The sequence below is a fragment of the Hyla sarda genome, chromosome 4, assembly GCF_029499605.1.
Source record: "Hyla sarda isolate aHylSar1 chromosome 4, aHylSar1.hap1, whole genome shotgun sequence".
Classification (NCBI taxonomy): Eukaryota; Metazoa; Chordata; class Amphibia; order Anura; family Hylidae; genus Hyla; species Hyla sarda.
In genome coordinates, this window is record NC_079192.1 from 60,345,963 (window position 1) to 60,368,671 (window position 22,709).

Sequence of the window (22,709 nt, forward strand, 5' to 3'; positions counted from 1 at the left end):
GTACACAGAACACAGAACCCCATGACCATGCCTACAGGAAAACGAACCCTTACTAAGTTCCAAGGAATCCCAACAATCCATTGAACCCAGGCTGTGGAATGCTTAATTTTGAAAAAGACACTGCCAAAAATCACATATGATTTACCTTAGATAGTTATATCCCTTAAGGCTGCCATCACTTCAGCAGTGCTTTGTGGGCACATTTGTCAGTTTAATTCTCCCCCAGAACTGATGTATTCTTCTTTTATGTGTTTGCTGAACTATTATTGTTTATATGGCAATGGATCAGCAGAATAACACGGTGGAATTCTTCATAGTTGGGTTCTCAGATGTCCCCAATGTGCGGTTTCCTCTCTTTTTATTTTTCCTACTGGTCTATATAATGACAATAGTTGGGAATTTGATCCTCATTGTACTTATAAGTTCCAGCTCTTTATTTAGCACCCCGATGTACTTCTTCCTCTGTAACCTTTCTACTCTTGACATTGTCTACACATCGGTGACATCTCCAAAGTTGATCCATATATTTGCCACTAACAATGGAAAAATTTCCTTTTTGGAGTGTATGGTTCAGCTCTTCTTTTTTGATGCTTTTTGGAACACAGAATATTTCCTACTCACCGTGATGGCTTATGACCGGTACGTGGCCATCTGTAAACCACTACATTACATGATGATTATGAACCGGAGACTATGTATAATCGCTGCTGCAGGGACCTGGATTGGAGGGATGCTGGGATCAATTACTCCAACAGTTCCCACCGCCATGGCTACTTACAGAACTTTCAATATACTTAATCATTTCTTTTGTGACATCAAAGCATTGGAAACTGTGGCAATAGGTAATGCTTCGTACATACGTAATGCAATCCTAGTCCATGGACTTCTATGTGTAACAACTTCTCTTGTTTTGATATTAGTTTCTTACTTTTATATAATCACTACTATATTTATGATTCGCTCCAGAAAGGGAAAATACAAGGCCTTCTCTACTTGTGCTTCTCACCTCAGCATGGTGAGCATGTTCTATATTTTACTATTTGATTTGTACTTTAGACCTAAGTCAACAGTTTCTCCACATGAAGGAAAGGTTCTAACAGTGCTGTATGTCTACATTATTCCTCTATTAAATCCAGCAGTGTATAGTTTCAGGAATAGAGAGGTTAAGGAGGCATGTAGAAAAATGATTAAAAAAAATGTTGTGCGTAAATGAAATTATTTAAATGTATTAAAAAAATCACCCGTGGTTATAAAAATTCCAGATTTGCAACAACATGGAACAAAAAGGTGATCAAAGAGTCATATGGTACTAATAATAACTACTGCACCCCCTAAAATAAGCCCTAACATAGCTCCACTAAAATAAATACATCTCCATTATGGCTGTTGAAGAGTAAAGAAGTTGCATTTGGAAAACAAGGATAGAAAAAAATGCAAAAGAATCAAAATTGGCTGTGTCGCTAAGGGGTTTTTATGCAACAGTAGCAAAACATAAAAAAATATTTAAATAAAGTGCCCCTAAACACTAAGGTAATGTGAAAAAAAACTTGAACACTTTACTGAATCTTCTTTGCAAATCTAAATAAAATTATCTTATTGGTGCTGCCTGGAATGTTACAGTCTTTAGAGCAGATAAATTAATACTTGGTCACTGTCCCTTTAATAAATGCTTTTGTAGCAGTTCTACTAAATGGAGAATGTCCACTGTGCTTTTTATATGTGAAGTTACTGTAGATGCAGTTACACATATACAGTATAGACGGCAATATAAACCTGCCGTGTACTGGACCAAACTAACAAGATACACCCAAGAAAAAGGTACCAGTGTTACACTTAATAATCACATATGAAAAAACTTTATTGAGATAATTACACATACATTTAAAACCACTTAAAATGAAGGCATATAGGCACACAAGATGAAATCTACAGAGAATGAGGTGATGGTATCTATAGGTACAGTTAAAGTGCAGTAATACAATGCAAACAGTACACAAATTGCACAATCCTAATAAATAGACAATAATCTGAATACAAGTAACACTATTGGATTAGGGAATGTGCATAGTAACAACATACGGCAAAAAAAAATTTTTAATGAAAAAAAAAAAAAAAAAAAAGCTCCGCAATATACCTACCATGTGCCCAGATGGACACCAGAGCATATTATTGTCTGTTTATTGAGATTGGTCAATTTGTGTACTGTTTGCTCTGTATTACTGCACTTTAACTGTACCTATAGATACAATCACCTTATTCTCTGTAGATTTCATCTTGTGTGCCTATATGACTTCATTTTAAGTGGTTTTAAATGTATTTGTAATTATCTTAGATCAGCGCGTGAAACAAGCTGGTTGTAGCCTCTGAGCGCTCCTGAAGTCCTGAAGACGCCGGCCCGCGATCCCTTCCAGCCGGGAACATCGATGCTGTTGTTGCGGTGAGTGAATGCTGCATTCTTTTATTGTTACATATTGATACTTTATCTAGACGCATGCACCCCGCAGGTATTACGGAGTAACTGGACCCTGACAACTGCCGCAGACCCCTAATACTGGTACCACCATTATACAGAGTCGCTCTCCTTCTGTTCTTTTCTCTTTATTGTGTGGTATTTGTAATTATCTCAATAAAGTGTATTCATGTTTGATTACTAAGTGTAACACTGGTACCTCTTTCTTGGGGGAAACTTACTTTAGATGCATCTGCAGACAAGGTGCAGACAGGATACAGTCCAGTTAGCTTGTACTTTACTGTTGAAGGCCTACACATGTTGGCTTACTGTGATGCAACTCTTATACTTTTTATTCAAAGATATTTGAAGCAGGATACCCAATATGGTGATGGGATAGCATTAAGTCCAACTGTAGGTCACTGAAGAGATTAGTGTATGCAGAGGGACCGTTGTTCTGCGTTATTCTCTTCCAGCTAAGACAATAGTCCTTCTTGGAGCTAGAACATGAGCATGATGCCTTTGTAACTGGGTTTTGGGGGGTGTCCCCTAGTGTCTTTGGGGTCTTTTATTCCACTTCTCTGACCAAAGGCCGACAGGCGGATACTGAGACTCCGCTTTCTGGGAACTGGGGTGCATATTTGCGGCAGTGCATCCACTCAGTGAGGCATCCAGGGTAGGGATGTGCAGTCCCACTGGGAACATAGCTGACACAGCCTAACTTGAACTAAATTTATATGGTAAGCAGAAAATTAAAAAACAGGCATAACATAATGCAATAATATAACACAAAGAACTGAAAGTATGGATCTTCCTTACCCACCCACACGCACACCTGCGGCCAACCAGATCCACCGGTTTTCTTCGCCCTAACAGCTGTTGGTGCATATAGAAGAGATGGGGCCCTTACAAAGTCCTGCTCCAAAGTGTCACTGAAATAGACTGAGCTGTGTGAATGTCCACCACCGGACCACAAGGCCTTTACTCTAAGTAAGAAGACAGGGTGCCCTGTTGTGGAACAGGGGAGAGGCTTCAGGCTTATCCTTAAAACGCTGATAACCAGGCCAGTACAGCTGCAGTTTTCTCTCACTGCATTCACCAACCTTCTGGACTTAGTGCTTGTCTCTCAAATATCCGCAACATCCAAAGACATGATTCTGCAAATTAATATTTCTACATACAGCTGAGTGATTGCTTTAGTAATATTTATATAACTGTGTTATATTTGTTATGTATTGTTCCTTGGCCACGTTGTTTTCTTTGGCCAATCTTTCCTTCGTTGTAAATTTCTCAAAAAAAATCCAATAAAAATTATTTAAACCAAATCCCAGCAGATCTCTTTCCCAACTGTTGCTGTCATCTGTGAAGCAGATTTTAACTTCTTCAAAACATATCCTTCCTCTAACTATTCCTACTGCTTTTTGAGGAGAATGCTGAATCATCCCCCCTAAAATGGCTGCCGATCACAAAAATCCACTTTCATTTCTGGTTGTGATAGGGATGACCCTTATGTTTCTAATGTCTGATCAATATACTAATACTAATATGCCATTGTTGCTGGAAAAATATATCTGTTACCTACCCCTTAACCCATATACATCAGATTGCTATCTGCTCGTGACTACGATGGAGGCCTTGGGATGACTCCATGCAGGAGTAGAAAGACAAAATATCTGACGAACAGAGAACTCTGGAATTTCCCAGTAGAGAAACTTCTGCCAAGAAATTAATGGACACTAGATATGCTAATATATACGGACACAATAATCAAACGAGTGGGGCATTACCACAACGTTTTGAGCCTCCGCCCGGCATCGCCAGTCATCCTTCATGGAGCGAAGTTCACTCTCTTCACCAGATGTCTGGGCTGCCACAATCGAGATTGCCGGACCCCTGTGATCAGACATCTTATCCCTTATCCTTTGGATAGGAGATAAGATTTCTAGGGGCAGAGTACCCATTTAATGGGTTAATGTATTGACAATAGAGATGAGTGGATTTTTGAAAAATTCGATTTGGCCGATTCGCCGAATTTTCCCCAAAGATTATTTTTGTTCCAAATTTATTTACGGTGAATTGCTATTAAAAATGGCTATTTCTGGCCTACAGAGAGCCTCAATAGGGGTGTAATACACTTTGCCCTGCTGTAACACACATAGAGTGTGTGCTGGGTTAGTGAAATAATACTGTTATTCAGTATGACATGCAGATTCTTGTGGAAATGTCCTTCATACCATGAGAATTACCAAGAGTTACCTTCTGTTCTGGACTTCTTAGCTGGCTTTTATGGATCAAAATTATTTATTAAACCTGTTCAGGACGCCGGGCATATGCATACGCCTTGCATCCCGAGTCCTTAAGGACGTGGGGCGTATGCATACGCCCGTGGGAATTCCGGTCCCCGCCGCTAGCCGGTTGGGGACCGGACTGGAATGCCTGCTGAAATCATTCAGCAGGCATCCCGGGACATCGCCGAGGGGGGTCCTGAGACCCCCCCATGTCGGCGATCGCAGAAAATCGCATGTCAATTCAGACATGCGATTTTCTGCTATTCCGGGCTGATCGGGTTTCTGGTGACCCGCTCACCTGGAAAATATCGATGATCGGAGCTGTCAGGGACAGCTCCGATCATCCTGAGGGCTAGGAGTGAGGTCGCAGTGCTGCGATCTCCTCCTATCCCCTGCCATTGGTCAGAACTGATTCTGACCAATGGCAGAGCAGGACAGTGGGTTGCCATGGCAACCCCCATTCTGCCCACCCCTGGATGTCGAGGGGAACATGGACAGAAGATGGAGGCCGGTACCTGCAGGAGAAGATGCCTGGGGACCCCCCGTTCTTCTCTGGAGACTGCTAAATCCTGGCTCAGGTAAGGAAACTACTGTGGGGGGGGGGGATTGAAAGTGAAAGTAAAGTGATCTTTACTGTGGCAACCACTAGGAAGGCCAAACTGCAACTCCCAGCATGCCCAGACAGCCAAAGGGCATGCTGGGAGTTGTAGTTTTGCAACATCTGGAGGGTCACAGTTTGGAGACCACTGTTACAGTGGTGCCCAGAAGGTAGCCCTCCAGATGTTGCTAAACTACAACTCTCAGCATGCCTTGACTGCCCAGGCATGCTGGGAGTTGTAGTTCTGTAGCATCTGTCCCTTCAGATTTAGCAATTTTCATGACATTTTTGAAAATTGCTGCTCTACTTTGAAGCCCTCTAATTATTTCAAAAAGCAAAAATATGTCCATTTTATGATGCCAACATAAAGTGGACATATTATATTGGTGAATAAAAATAAAATTTATTGGGAATATCCATTTTCCTTACAAGTAGAGAGCTTCAAAGTTAGAAAAATGCAAAATTTTCAACATTTTCATAAAATTTGGGGATTTTTCACCAAAAAAGGATGCAAGTAATGCTGAAAATTTGCCACCAAAATAAAGTAGAATATGTCACAAAAAAAAATATTGCAGAATCAGAATATTAGGTAAAAGCGTTTTTGCGTTATTAATTCGTAAAGTGACGGTGGTCAGAATTGCGAAAAAGGGGTCAGTCCTTAAGGGGTTAAATTCTATGAAATTTTATTTCAAAATTTACAAGTAACTTTTCATAAACTATAAAAAGTCTTAAAACAAAGTATGCAAACTACAAGACGATCAGATAATTGCTAAACATTGTTACATGATGTGCATTACAGACAAAGCTGTAGCTAGCTCTTTTTGCTCCTGAGGTGGGAACAGAAAAGTGTGCCCCTCCCCCATTCTCTTTTTTTTTTCTTCCCCATCTGGCATAGTACATCATGGAACCTGCAACACAAACATTATTAGTATTAGGCTTTTCCCTACAAGTGACTCCAGCCTTCCCACAATGCCCAATAAATTAGGATTATAAGAGCGATCAGATAAGTGCTAAACATTGTTACATGATGTGATGTGCATTACAGACAGAGCTGTAGCTAGCTCTTTTTGCTCCTGAGGCAAGAACAGAAAATTGTGCCCCAAACCCACACGCATTTTAGCTTGGGGCACCCCTTGGAAAAAAAAATTATCAGGACACCCTTACCGAATAATTTTTTAAATGTTTCTTATGTAGATTACAGTACAGTTTTATGCAGCGACTCACAAATGACATATTCACTGATCAGAGTCATTCTCTTCTTTACTTCTTCCCCATCTGGCACAGAACATCATGATAATCTGTTCCAGCCCAAACTCTTGGCCAGAACCTGCAACACAAACACATTAGTATTAGGCTCTGCACTTTTCCAGCATTATCCTCCCCTTTTCCCTACAAATGATTCCAGCCTCCTCTGAACACAATGCCACCAGCCTTCCCACAACGCACAAGGGGGGAGATTTATCAAAATCTGTACAGAGGAAAAGTTGCCCAGTTGCCCATAGCAACCAATCAGCATGCTTCTTTCATTTTTAACAAGGCCTTTGCAAAATGAAATAATAAATCTGATTAGTTGCTATGGGAAACTTTTCCAGAGGGGTGTACATGGGTGACAGAGGGGCATACAGGGGTGACAGAGGGGTGTAGAGGGTTGATAGAGGGGTGTACGGGATAACAGAGGGGTGTTCAGGGGTTACAAAGAGGTTATGATGGGTGACAGAGAGGTGTAGAGGAGTGAAAGAAGGGTGGGGGTTCACTACCTGAAGCTGAGTAGGCCTCTGTCAACGCTGCCCCTGCTACTTTCCTCCATCCACATAATTCTGCTGAGGGATCAGGGAGAATCCAGAGTCCAGAGCAGCTCCACAGGAGAGGGAGGATACACGAGGATTGGAGCTGCAGCATCAACCATTCTGGCACTGCACACAGACTACCCTCCCGCCTGGCCTGCATGCCTGTGACTCATGGGTGCGCAGGCCTGGGCAGAAAAATCAAAAAATGTTAGTGTTATATTTCCTACCAGAGTGTCCTGGCACCCTGATTGGGAATCAAAGCCTCAGTGTAATGTGTTTGACCCCCCTTGCGCCCCCTTGCCACAGCTCACCTGAGGCGATCACCTCAGTCGCCTCATCAGAGCTACAGCCCTGATTACAGAACATGCAAGTGCAAAAAACACAAACTTCAAAAAAACACTAAAATCTTTAATAAAAGTGCTATAAAAAAAAGTAGTATTATACGTGACAAGGTCATCAAGGGTGGACAGTTTAAGTTGTAGAAATTTCTGCAACAGTCCGTTTCATAAATCTGAGTGAAGGGAACTCAGAGATTAATGTTTTGCCACCAGTTGGTTTCAAAATTTTTTATCCAGATTTGTAATTTTCTTCTACTTAAAAACTTTTAACACTTCCACTACTTGGAGCTGGAATAACCATGACTGCTGTCACCAGACTTGCCCTCCAAAGGGTCCTCAAAAAGGATTTAAAAAAATTTAAATAAATTAAGATTGAATTAAATTAAAATTTACTTAACCCCTTAAGGACGCAGGACGTAAATGTATGTCCTGGTGCGGTGGTACTTAACGCACCAGGACGTACATTTACGTCCTAAGCATAACCGCGGGCATCGGAGCGATGCCCGTGTCATGCGCGGCTGATCCCAGCTGCTGATCGCAGCCAGGGACCCGCCGGCAATGTCCGACGCCCGCGATCTCGCGGGCGTCCGCCATTAACCCCTCAGGTGCCGGGATCAATACAGATCCCGGCATCTGCGTCAGTGCGCGATTTGAATGAATGATCGGATCGCCCGCAGCGCTGCTGCGGAGATCCGATCATTCATAACGCCGCACGGAGGTCCCCTCTCCTTCCTCCGTCTGGCTCCCGGCGTCTCCTGCTCTGGTCTGTGATCGAGCAGACCAGAGCAGAAGATGACCGAAAACACTGATCTGTTCTATGTCCTATACATAGAACAGATCAGTATTAGCAATCATGGTATTGCTATGAATAGTCCCCTATGGGGACTATTCAAGTGTAAAAAAAAATTAAAAAAAATGTAAAAGTAAAAAAAAAGTGAAAAATCCCCTCCCCCAATAAAAAAGTAAAACGTCAGTTTTTTCCTATTTTACCCCCAAAAAGCGTAAAAAACATTTTTTTAGAAAACATATTTGGTATCGCCGCGTGCATAAATGTCCGAACTATTAAAATAAAATGTTAATGATCCCGTAAGGTTAACGGCGTGAACTAAAAAAAAAAAAAGTCCAAAATTCCTACTTTTTTAATACATTTTATTAAAAAAAAATTATAAAAAATGTATTCAAAGTTTTTTATATGCAAATGTGGTATAAAAAAAGTACAGATCATGGCGCAAAAAATGAGCCCCCATACCGCCGCTTATACGGAAAAATAAAAAGTTATAGGTCATCAAAATAAAGGGATTATAAACGTACTAATTTGGTTAAAAAGTTTGTGATTTTTTTTAAGCGCAACAATAATATAAAAGTATGTAATAATGGGTATCATTTTAATCGTATTTACCCTCAGAATAAAGAACACACGTCATTTTTACCATAAATTGTACGGCGTGAAAACGAAACCTTCCAAAATTAGAAAAATTGCGTTTTTTGTTTTAATTTCCCCACAAAAATAGTGTTTTTTGGTTGCACCATACATGTTATGATATAATGAGTTATGTCATTAGAAAGGACAACTGGTCGCGCAAAAAACAAGCCCTCATACTAGTCTGTGGATGAAAATATAAAAGAGTTATGATTTTTAGAAGGCAAGGAGGAAAAATTGAAAACGTAAAAATTAAATTGTCTGAGTCCTTAAGGCCAAAATGGGCTGAGTCCTTAAGGGGTTAAAGGGGTTATCCAGGAAAAACTTATATATATATATATATATATATATATATATATATATATATATATGTATATATATATATATATATATATATATATATACAGCAACAGGAAAATACAGCAGCACACTGCGAGCACAAAGATATAGATGAAACATGAGTATATAGATAAAACATGAGTATATAGATAGAACATGAAAAGCTATACAGCTGTAATGCAATAAATGAAGATATGAAACTATGAAAATATGAGGTACTTATCTTGCATATTTGGCTCCAAATAGCGTGGACCGTCCCACCACGGTAAGGTGACCTCATTCTGGGACGGACCCTACACTGTGTATATGTCTCTGTGTGAACAGTACAGCAGGCATGCAAGGTCTGAAACATGTTTCAGACCTTGCATGCCTGCTGTACTGTTCACACAGAGGCAACTGGCTCAAGAAAGTGAAACAGATTTGGAAATTACTTCTATTAAAAATTCTTAATCCTTTCAGTACTTATGAGCTGCAGACGTTGAGTTGTTCTTTTCTGTCTAAGTGCTCTCTGATGACACCTGTCTCAGGAACCGCCCAGTTTAGAAGCAAATCCCCATAGCAAACCTCTTCTACTCTGTGCAGTTCCCGAGACAAGCAGAGATGTCAGCAGAGAGCACTGTTGCCAAACAGAAAACAACAACTCAACTTTAGCAGTTGATAATTATTGAAAGGATTAAGATTTTTTAATAGAAGTAATATACAAATCTGTTTAACTTTCTGAAGCCAGTTGAGAAAGCCAGCGTGAGGCTGGAGAAACGTAGTCTCTCACATCATGGAATAAATTCACCGTTCTTTTGAACTCTACCTGTGGTGTGCTGCTTCTATATTTTTGTATGCATTAAGGAACCAGTGGACCAAGGTTCAGAATATGCGGGCACCCCAATTTCTTTTTTTCTTGACATTTCTGGAGGTGCTGTTCTTATTGGATATTTATATATATATATATATATATATATATATATATATATATATATATATATGTATATATATATATATATATATATAAAAGTTTTTTCCTGGAATACCCCTTTAAAACATCTATTTAATCTCTTCCATTGTGATGCCATATGGTCTCCCGACCCTGCTGCCACATCCAGACGCTCTGCGGCAGTGATTCTAATAGTGACACCTGTAATCAGCATGCTATACAAGGGTAAGGATTACTGTAAAGAGTGCACACCACAAGATCAATATTCATATATATAACAAATTTTATTAGGTATCACATAAAAAATGCAAAAAAGACAAAAAGGGCTAAAATCACTTAAAAAGCTCTAAATCGAGCAACCTCTACAACATGGGAGAGGGGCCATGAACCCGCTTCTCACCAAAGTTCCGTCCCTCTGTGATAAGATATAATGGCTCAAGTAGTGGTGCTAACTGATAAAATGATACACATGCAACATTAATCTTTTCACCAAATCAAATGAACTTAACACCAAATGAAATGAATACACAATGTGGTAAAGAAAAAAAATTAGATTCATATCACCAGTGCATAGCGACCACAGAACAAAGGAGCCGAAATAGTAAATGGCGGGACGGGACCCCTAAGCCCCACGCGTTCCGTCACCGTTTGTGACTTCCTCAGGGTGGTTGTAGTCCACCTGTCCTTAGGGTCTTATATATCAGCATAATAAACTAAGTAATACCTGTCAGGTGAGTACATCAAGGGTCAGTCACGCTGTGTGTAGTGGAGCCGGCGTGGACTTCCGCCTCCGCCATCCACTTCCGCTATGCGTGCGTCACGAGAAGTACAAATCATGTGACCACCTAGTGGTCACATGATCTCTTCTCCTTAATAATGGCTGTCATGCGCGATAATGCCGCACCCGGCAGTAAGTGCGTCCCACGTGACCGGTCGGTCACGTGAGGCGTCATGTGATCACATGTTAGAAACTTTATTGTACCTTAGCGCATGCGCACCCCGTATGTCAGGACACCAGGTAAGTACATCACAATGTAATTAACACAATTTAGACTCAATAATGAAAACTGTAATATAGATGCATGATGATGGTCAATGAACGGGCCCGTCACATGATATAGACATTATATATAGAATAGATAATTGGGAATAAACAATATATATATGTATATAAATAATATATGAAAAATATTACGTAAGTAATAAATAAGAAATGCACAATATATATACATATGTGTATACATAGAATAATATGAAAAAATGATAAAAGAATATGATGAAAAAATTTATATCAATATATAAAAAATATAAAGTGATAAATAAATAAATTATAAAACATAAAAAATATATAATAATAAAAATTAAAAAATAAATAAAAAATAATAATAAATATAAAGTAAAAATTTAAATTGAAAATGAAAAATCAATAAATGAAAATAATGAAATATAAATAATAAAGAATAAATACATTAATAATGAAAAATAAGGGATAGAAAATATATATTATTTGTCATAAATAATGAGTGGATAAATAAAGAGAAAGTGAATAGATATATATAGAGACATGTATGTATGTGCGTGTGTACACGCACACATGTGTGATCAGTAGTGTGAAATAAGTGCAAGAGTATCAAAATAATTCATGCTAATGCTACATATAATCAAAGTAATAATAATAATTATTAAATTAATATAATATAAACTAACTACGTGTCTATGTGTATTGTTATATATACCGTATTTATCGGCGTATAACACGCACTTTTTAGGCTAAAATTTTTAGCCTAAAGTCTGTGTGCGTGTTATACGCCGATACACCCCCAGGAAAGGCAGGGGGAGAGAGGCCGTCTCTGCCCGCTTCTCTCCCCCTGCCTTTCCTGGGGTCTAGAGCGCTGCTGCCGGCCCTTCTCACCCCCTGGTTATCGGCGCCGCTGCCCGTTCTGTCCCCCTGACTATCGGTGCCGGCGCCGATAGCCAGGGGGAGAGAAGCGGCGCCGACAGCCAGGGGGAGAGAAGGGGCAGCGGCACCCATTGTCGGTGCCGGTGCCGCTGCCCCGTTGCCTCCCCCCATCCCCGGTGGCATAATTACCTGAGTCGGGTCTGCGCTGCTGCAGGCCTCCGGCGTGCGTCCCCGGCGTCGTTGCTATGCGCTGAAAGGCGCGGCGCATGACGTCATAGCAACGACGCTGGGGATGCACGACGGAGGCCTGCAGCAGCGCGGACCCGACTCAGGTAATTATGCCACCGGGGATGGGGGGAGGCAACGGGGCAGCGGTGCTGGCAATGGGTGCCGCTGCCCCTTCTCTCCCCCGATAACCAGGGGGTGAAAAGGGCCGACAGCAGCGCTCTAGACCCCAGGAAAGGCAGGGGGAGAGAAGCGGGCAGCGACGGCCTCTCTCCCCCTGCCTTTCCTGGGGGTATATCGGGGTATACACGCGCACACACGCACCCTCATTTTACCATGGATATTTGGGTAAAAAACTTTTTTTACCCAAATATCCTTGGTAAAATGAGGGTGCGTGTTATAGGCCGGTGCGTGGTATACCCCGATAAATACGGTAATATGGATATTTTGATCCAAAGACTGAGTGCATGATTGATAAATATTATTGTAATATTATTTATATATGCTTGACTACAATCATGTAGTAAAGTATGACAGAAGGATATATATATGTGTGTGTATGTGTAAAGACACACTCACACACATATATATTGGTAAATGTGCAAAGTGAAGAAGTAAATAAATAATATAATTAATTAAAATAAATTGTCAATGTAATTACTGTCAAGTCCCAATCATGATCATAATCGATATCAAACATGTGAAGGTCTTCGTCCAATATCGCTTCCCACCATGCATGCAATAAACACAGCTTCCATAAATTATCAATAATTAAATATATATATCAACGACAAGGTGAAGTCACCATTGATGTATCATACCTGGTATCTCATGCGGATAAAGGATGGTCCAGTATCCCCTTAATCTAAGCAGTCTGTATAACCCTCAAGGGCCTCCTGACTAGGTCAATATACTCAAATCAACAAATATTAGGATACTATACATAACATTAATATTCAAAATGTAATGATTATCCAGACTGGGCAAGTGGCGTCCTCTTCTTTTTAAATAAGTAAAGTCCAAGGTCTCCATAACGGAGTCCACATCCATGGATTTTATTGTAGTGTGTGTAGGGGGATGGCTACAAAAAAGTCCATCAACCCCTGGGTTGTCCATATCAGATAGGTTAATGTCTTCCACATACCAAAGAGGTTGAAGAAAACTCCATCCAGTGTCATAACAAAAGAATGTTTAATCCTAGGGGGGACTAGCAGCAATCAGTAGGGCCCAAATCCAGGCTAAAGGATCCATTATCCATGAGCATCAAGCTATTGCGAGTACATCCAAATATTCTCATGTATTCTCATTTTTATCATCTTCCTAGATTCCACATCACACCCGACATTTGTAATCAGCATGTGACGTAAATTATATTTCATATAATTTAAACGAATAATTGCTATACAACCCACTGACTGTTGACTGGGGGTGTCAGATGTCACTTGGGATGAAGTGGATGACCGAGTTAACCAATTTATGACGGCAGATGGGTTGCTAGTTGAGACACGACCGCTAGCTGATACCGGGAGCTAAGGACTCTCGCTGTGACTCCTGCTGCCACTCGACCCTAGTCTGCTGCAACCTCTGCCTGATGAATTTAGGCCTCTGCCACCTCTCTGCCTGACATACTTAGTGCATATATGAGGGGAGTACAATACGCTCCACCATGCTTAAAACAGTATTTGTCTACAACACCAGCTGGTGTGTACTTTTACCTGGCATTTCACAGTATCTAGGCCCTTGAGACTTTAACAGGAACAAAATAGTACACCACTTAGATGTACGCATGTGGTATGCACTTATGAGGGGAGAAAAATGTGCTACAGTACAGTATGCTTAAAAAAGTATTTGTGTACAACACCAGCCAGTGAGTACTTTTGCCTGTCCTTTCACAGTATCTAGTATCTAGGCCAGTGATTCCCAACCTGTCCACCCCTGTCACCCCTGACGCCCCCCTACACCCCTCTGTCATCCATGTACACCCCTTTACACCCCTCTGTCACCCATGTATACCCCTTTACACCCCTCTGTCACCCATGTACACCACTTTACACCCCTCTATCACCCATGTCAGCCGGTGTGCCGCGGGATTTTATTGTCAAAATTATAATTTTTTTATTTTTTATTTCCCTCCCTGGCGCCGCAGGGGGAGGAAAGTTTGTGTGCGCTTTGCGTGCGCCTGAGGCTGGAACAGGATCTGCGATGATGTCACCGTCATGTAATAAGTCACATGGAGGATGAGGAATCACATGATCAGGGGCTGCTGGTCTAGGCCTCAGCGTACCCCTACGTCCTCCAGCGTCCCTTAGCTTCCCCCTGCAGCCTAGAGAGGGGAAGTATGTGGAAGCTGCGCCAGGCCGGCGTAGTGACCAGTGCCCCAGCGTCCCCCTCCCCCCTGCGGCACAGTGAATGCTTGCCCTGCCGGAGCCCTGGGTTGGTGCCCTGCCGGAGAGGGGAAGAATGGGGAAGAAAAATGGCTTGCTTAAGGTACTGTACCATATCCAACCCCCGCCCCCTCACCCATGTCCATCTCCCCCCGCACCCATGTCCATCCCCCCTCTCACCCATGTCCATCTCCCCCTCTCACCCATGTCCATCTCCCCCTCTCACCCATGTCCATCCCCCCCTCTCACCCAAGTCCATCCCCCCCTCTCACCCATGTCCATCCCCCCCTCACCCATGTCCACCCCCCTCTCACCCATGTCCACCCCCCTCTCATCCATGTCCATCATCCCCCTCTTACCCATGTCCATCCTCCCCCCTTACCCATATTTATCCTCCTGTCATCCATGTCCATCTAGTCCACCCCCCTGTCCATCCCTGTCATCCATATTCACCCCCCAGTCTACCCCCTGTCACCCATGTCCACCCCCCTATTCACCCTTCTGTCCCCCCTCTTTTATCCCCCTTGTCATCCTTGTCCACCCTCCTGTCATCCCTGTTTACCCACATATCTCCCGTGTCCACCCTCCTGTCATTCATATCCACCTTGGCCACTCCTCTGTCACCCCTGTCCATCCCCCTGTCACCCATGTTCATCCCCCCCCCTGTCCACCCCTCTGACCACCTCCCAGTCTACACTTGTCACCTATGTCCACCCCTCCTATTCCCCCCTCTGTCACCCCAGTCCACCCCTCTTTTAACCGCTTGTCACCCTTGTCCACCCCTCTGTCATCCCTGTCCATCCCCGTGTCACCCATGTTCACCCCCCATTGTCCACCCCTCTGACCACATCCTTGTCACCCATGTACACCCCTCTGTCCCTTTGTCACCCCTGTCACCACCTTGTCAGTTGTCACTCCTGTCCACCCGACGCCCCCGTCACCCATGTACACCCCTCTGTCACCCCTCTGTCACCCATGTACACCCCTTTACATCCCTCTGTCACCCATGTACACCCCGTTACACCCCTCTGTCACCCATGTACACTCCTCTACACCCCTCTGCCACCCATGTACACTCCTCTACACCCCTCTGTCACCCATGTACACTCCTCTACACCCCTCTGCCACCCATGTACACTCCTCCACACCCCTTTGCCACCCATTCACACTCCTCTACACCCCTGTCACTGATGTACACCCCTCTGTCACCCATGTACACCCCTTTACACCCCTCTGCCACCCATGTACTCTCCTCAACACCCTTCTGTAACCCATGTACACTCCTCTACACCCCTCTGCCACCCATGTACACTCCTCCACACCCCTCTGCCACCCATGTACACTCCTCTACACCCGTCACTGATGTACACCCCTCTGTCACCCATGTACACCCCTTTACACCCCTCTGCCACCCATGTACTCTCCTCAACACCCTTCTGTAACCCATGTACACTCCTCTACACCCCTCTGTCACCCATGTACACTTCTCTACACCCTTCTGTCACTCATGTACACTCCTCTACACCCCTGTCACTGATGTAAACCCCTCTGTCACCCATGTACACCCCTTTACACCCCTCTGCCACCGATGGACACTCCTCTACACCCTTCTGTCACCCATGTACACTCCTCTACACCCCTTTGTCACCCATGTACACTCCTCTACACCCTTCTGTCACCCATGTACACTCCTCTACAGCCCTCTGTCACCCATGTATTCTCCTCTACATCCTTCTGTCACCCATGTACACTTCTCAAAGGGGTGACTGGCTGCTGATAGGCTGCATCCTGCATGTGGTTCAGGGTCATCCCACCTACTGTTCTTCCTGCCTTCCCAGAGTTCCTTGCCCCATGTCCTCACATGTGGATCCGCCATTTTAAAGAAGCGATTCGCGTGATAGAATCGCAGCCATATTTACATTAATTGCGAATCGAATTTTTCCTGAAATTCGTAACGAATTCGGATTGGTCAGATTCGATTCGCTCATCCTTAATTGACAACAGAATTCTGAGATGTATACATATAGGAGGACATTTACTAAGTCAAACCAGTGGCTTTTTTGCTCAAAACTAATAATCAAATTCCCAAAGGGCACAAAACTCCCCGTTTATGAACCCCAACTAAAACATAACTTTTATTTGTATTATATAAGAAAATGATATGGAAGTTTGGTTAGTGGTATTAATATACCCTTCATCCTTTGCAGGGCACATGTGTAGTGTTGTTTGAAGGAAAGCTATCAGCCTGTTAACCCACACTAATCCCACTACACTGGATTTTTGCATAGGTGCACAGGAGTTCAATGAGGGGTCATTTACTTAAATATGTCAGATAGGTCCTGAGATATGTCCCCCAGAAGATCCTCTGCTAAATTCAGTGAATCGTGCACAGGGGGGCAGGACTATGGCAGCTCAATTTACATATTCATTGTCTGTGACTCCAATTAACTAGAATGTGGAGTCACAGGCAATTAATATGTAAACTGAGCCATCGAAGCCCCGCCCCCTGTGCACTCAATTTAGCTGAGAATCTTCTGGGGGACATATCTCAGGACCTACTGGACATATTGAAGTAAGTGACCCATTGTTGGACTCTTGTTCACCCACACTAAAACCCAGTGTATTGGGTTTAGTCTGGGTGAACAGGCTGACAGTTTTCCTTTAAGTATTTGCTCAAAGGGTGCAGATTTTAAATAGTTTTTTAGTGCATATGTGGTGTTCCAGTACCAGAGGCCACACATGAATGTGCTACTTTTGAACAAATACACTGCTTGTGTCAGGGGAGAGAGAAGTATCCTGGAAGGGGGCACAGTTTCACATAGAGACAGGATGTGCCGGGGCCGTGCCCTCCTCACATGCAACTGTAAACCTGATTTGCGACTAAAAATCGCAAAAATCTATGCCAGCTTGAAGCTGGCTTAGATTTCTACACCAATGCAACAGGCAGCCATAAACACGAAGATGCATGCGCTGTAGCTTAGCTTTAAATAAGTGTGGTGTATTTAAACAACTGCACTAACTAAATGTCACCCACAATATTTATTATTCTCTTGGGAATAATGAATGTTGAATGTGATGCTTTATGACTGATACGTGACCATCTGTAAACCACTACATTATACAATGAACTGGAGACTGTGTACAATCTCTGCTGTAGGATCGTGGATAGGGGGAATGCTGGGTGCAACCTCATCAATTGCTTGAGATATTTCACATGAATCACTAATGTGTCACATACTAAGAACACCTTTTTGTTAAATAAAACACCTGAAGGGGTTAATTACTTTCTTGCTACCACAATAAAAGTCTTAAGTAAAGACACATATCATTAGGTAAATGATAGATAATTGGTCAATACACAGAACAATCACTGAGAGCGTAGAAAGGCCCTGAGGACACATATCCCAAATGACATATTAGGAAGGTTGAAGCTTTAAATATTTGTGAAGATTCACATATGGATCACTAAAGAATAAGAGGATGTAGCAAGAACTCACAGCAATTTCAGGTGAACTTAGGTGCAACGTCTGGACGGACACCGATTGTAGACTTTAAAGTCATATTGATGGTGGTTTTATGTTTTTGTCATAGTTTGAATACCAAATTCATTACATAAGCCAACTCTAAAATTTTGACTGTAGTTTCACCTGCTACCAAACATGTACAGCTATTACAAAAACCAAAATAGTATAAAAATAGGAATAGAATCCAGGAAGGAAAAGGAAATCCAGCTCCCCTGAAAAATATAGAATGACGGTATAAAAACACAAAAAATGTATTTCAGTCTTTAAAAATCAATGAGATGGTGAGAATTAAAAGCATAGATGAAACACCGCCGCGTTTCAAACCATATGGTTCTTAGTCATGGCGCATGAAAAAGCCACATCTAAGCTCCTTATATACTGTGTAAGAAATGCAAGATTCACATGCCTGGAGGTTGGGAACGCCCACTGACAGCAGGTGTTCAGTAATTAGAAAAGAGGAGGACTGAACTGATGTCTATGTGTTAACCCTATACAGATAGGTAAATACTGTTAATTAGAAAGAAACCATCATATACATGTAAAACAAACAATGGATGTATGGCAATAACATGTTACATGTTACATGTTATATAGACCAAACGTTCACAGATATTATAAAAAAAACATGGAAATAGAACCACTAGCCAAAAAGGAAGGATTTTGTATTCTTATAATGTAACCATTGGTAATATAACCGCAATAATAAAATCGTATCGTGTGAATAATAAACAATGGCAAACAGTAAATGTTCATGTATGCCATCAAACCTATATTATAATATAATATGCAGCACATAATATGGTCATTGTTCACACAGTAAAAGTGCATTAATATGGCAGCCTGTTTGACTTTCCATTAGGCTGGGTGACTACGTTTTTCAACTACGGTTCCCCCATACATTTTCATTAGTGAAAACGTATGGAACGGTCTTGAAAACCATATACATAGACAAAGCATTGCAAACTGGATGCACCCTGATGCACACGGTTGCGCACGGTTTGCTTGCAATACGGTTTTTAACAGTACTCCAAACCGTGTTCAACCACGGTTTTGACTCCAGTTATAACAACTTTTTTTTTTACATGGACGTCGATGGAAAACGCACATATAAACGGTTCCGTACAACAAAACCGTATGCGTTTTTTCTTTGCACATGCGCATTTGCATCCTAAAGTCCCCACCAAAGACCCCTCCCATTAAAAATGGACTGAATTTTCCAAAACGTATGTTTATTTTTTTTTAAATAGAAATGGACGGAACAGTATGCACTTTTAAAAACAGTATACTGTTTAAAAACGCATACGGTTTACTTTTTCCCATACTGTTCCATCAGATTTTTTCCCATACGGTTTTTGATAGAAAACATATGCGGGAACCGTAGTTGAAAAACGTATTGTGAACCCAGCCTTACTGAGTGGGAAACTTTTGCCATTCATTTAATTGCAGCTGCACTGATACAAAGGCATGTGGGTGTGTCTGCCTGCACACAAAGTATCCACCAGTGTTGGGTAGTATTCACACTAAAATTTGTATAAACATAGATACTTGCCATGTGACTGGGATCCATTGCTGTTCACACTGTGATTACATATATACAATTGCTCAGACATATGGATACATCTTCTCCATAGTAGTTTTACGATAGATATATCTGGTATGTGCTATATGATATGCAAAATTCTTTAATATATACCGTATTTTTCGCCGTATAACACGCACTTTTTCTTCCCCAAAACTGGGGGGAAAAAGTCGGTGCGTCTTATACGGCGAATACACCCCTATCGCGGCGGTCCCTGCGGCCATCAACTGCCGGGACCCGCGGCTAATACAGGACATCACCGATCGCGGTGATGCCCTGTATTAACCCTTCAGACGCGGCGATCAAAGCTGACCGCCGCGTCTGAAGGGAAAGTGACACTAACCCGGCTGTTCAGTCGGGCTGTTCAGGACCGCCGCGATTTCAACGCGGCGGTCCCGAACAGCCCGACTGAATAGCCGGGTTAGTGCTTACAGGACACCGGGGGGGACCTTACCTGCCTCCTCGGTGTCTTCTCCGTTCAGGGATCCCCTGTATGGCCGGCGCTCTCCTTCCTCGTCATCACGTCGTCGCGTACGTGCGTCGGCGTGCGTAACAACGTGATGGTGTCGACGGAGAGCGAGGATACCCGGCCGGCAGCAGAGATGCTCCAGAACGATGGGGACACGGCGACAGCGATGGAGCGACATCCAGGGCAGCGGTGACGGGTCCGGAGCGGCGGGGACACGTGAGTATTACCTCCTATGCAGTGGTCTTCAATCTGCGGACCTCCAGATGTTGCAAAACTACAACTCCCAGCATGCCCGGACAGCCAACGGCTGTCCGGGCATGCTGGGAGTTGTAGTTTTGCAACATCTGGAGGTCCGCAGGTTGAAGACCACTATTGGGTTCAAAATCTTTATTTTTTTAGATTTTGCCCCTAAAAATTGGGTGCGTCTTATACGCCGGTGCGTCCTATAGGGCGAAAAATACGGTACATAACATTATATTATTATATCATTACTATGTATTCGTTTATTATTTATTCAATGTAGCATTTTCTTTCACTACGTGCAGTTGAATTCAATCTATACAATATGGAGATATTCATGCATATGCTCAGCTCCTCTGCATGATATGCAGAGGATTTTAGTTTATATCGGGTACTCAATATTATTAAACACCATTCACACAGTGCATTTAGATCAATGTATTCCAGTCATATACCCACTGCTGCATATTGTATTATAATATAGGTCTGATGGCATACATGAGCATTTACTGTTTGCCATTATTTATTATTCACACGATACGATTTTATTATTGTGGTTATATTACCATTGGTTACATTATAAGATAATACAAAATCCTTCCTTTTTTGCTAGTGGTTCTATTTACATGTTTTTTTTTTTAATAATATCTGTGAACGTTTGGTCTATATAACATAATGTTATTGCTATACATCCATTGTTTGTTTTACATGTATATGATGGTTTCTTTCAAATTAACAGTATTTACCTATCTGTATAGGGTTAACACATAGACATCAGTTCAGTCCTCCTCTTTTCTAATTACTGAACACCTGCTGTCAGTGGGCGTTCCCAACCTCCAGGCATGTGAATCTTTCATTTCTTACACAGAGGAGGAGCTTAGATGTGGCTTTTTGATGTGCTATGACTAAGAACCATATGGTTCGAAACGCGTTGGTGTTTCATCTCTGCTTTTAATTCTCACCATCTCATTGATTTTTAAAGGATGAAATACATTTTTTGTGTTTTTATACCGTCATTCTATATTTTTCAGGGGAGCTGGATTTCCTTTTCCTTCCTGGATTCCATTGCAACTGGCTACACGGCTTGACCTGCATCCGTGCTCCTCCACCAACTACCCTTCCAGTGGCTACTTCTACAGGGCGGCGAACTGGTCTATTTTTTCTTTATAAAAATAGGAAGTATTTTCATACCTTTATCGTTGTTTTTGTACATTGTAATAAAAATGTTGAATAGCTGCAGGAGAAGTTATAAGCTTGTCTGAAGGGTTATCCAGGGAAAAACTTTTTATATATATATAGATATATATATATATATATATATATATATATATATATGTATATATATCGACTGTCTCCAGAAAGTTAAACAGATTTGTTAAATACTTCTATTAAAAAATCTTAATCCTTTCAGTACTTATGAGCTGCTGAAGTTGAGTTGACAGAAAAGAACAACTCAACTTCCGCAGCTGATAATTATTGGAAGGATTAAGATTTTGTAATAGAAGTAATTTACAAATCTGTTTAACTTTCTGAAGACAGTTGATAACAGGGGAGGCAAAAATATGTTCTGGATATGAGAACTTAAAGAGTGAAGAGTGATTAAAACCACACCAGAAGATTAATGTGGACTGGGATATGGAAGAAGACACATTGGAAAAGCCTTTGTATGTTTGGAAAAGGATTAATTTATATTTTGAAAGCACATACAGTAGAATCTCCCAATAGGGGACACTCACGTGGAATAACAAAGTGTCCACTATTGAGAGATGTCCCCTATTGGGAAAAAGGCTCAAATCTTTCTAAATGATGGAATACTGTCCTGTACTTACTCCAGAGTGTAGTTACCTATAAAACATGAAAGCAATATTACAGTAAAATCTCGCAGTGTCATTTAATCACCCCTTATCACCCCCTGTACCATTTCATCCCCCCTTTATACCCTGTGCCACTGTATTCCCCTGTGCCTTGTGCCAAATCATCTTCTATCATCTTGTGCCACATCATTTCCACTTGATCCCCCCCCCCCCCTCCCCCTGTGCAATTTCATTCAACCCATTTCAAATGGCACAGGTGGGATAAAGGGGAAAGAAATTGCACAGGGGGTGATAAAGAGGGGGTCATATATTTGCAAAAAAAGTAATAAGGGGAGGGGATGAAATAGCATGGGGGGATCAATGGTAAATAATGTGGCACAGAGGATAATAAAGAGGGAGATGATTTGGTAAAGGGGGAACAAAGTGG

General features: G+C 42.0%; 1 protein-coding gene across 1 annotated transcript; it reads left to right on the forward strand.

The window, feature by feature from the left end:
* The first annotated feature begins 280 nt into the window (after nucleotides 1-280).
* Nucleotides 281-1,213, forward strand: LOC130367369 (olfactory receptor 1013-like). The gene has a single exon (XM_056569785.1). The coding sequence runs from the start codon at nucleotides 281-283 to the stop codon at nucleotides 1,211-1,213; it is 933 nt and encodes a 310-aa protein (XP_056425760.1).
* Nucleotides 1,214-22,709: the final 21,496 nt, after the last annotated feature.

Excerpts from the sequence above, each read along its gene's own strand:
- LOC130367369 (XM_056569785.1), top strand. The coding sequence starts at position 281 with ATGGATCAGCAGAATAACACGGTGGAATTCTTCATAGTTGGGTTCTCA.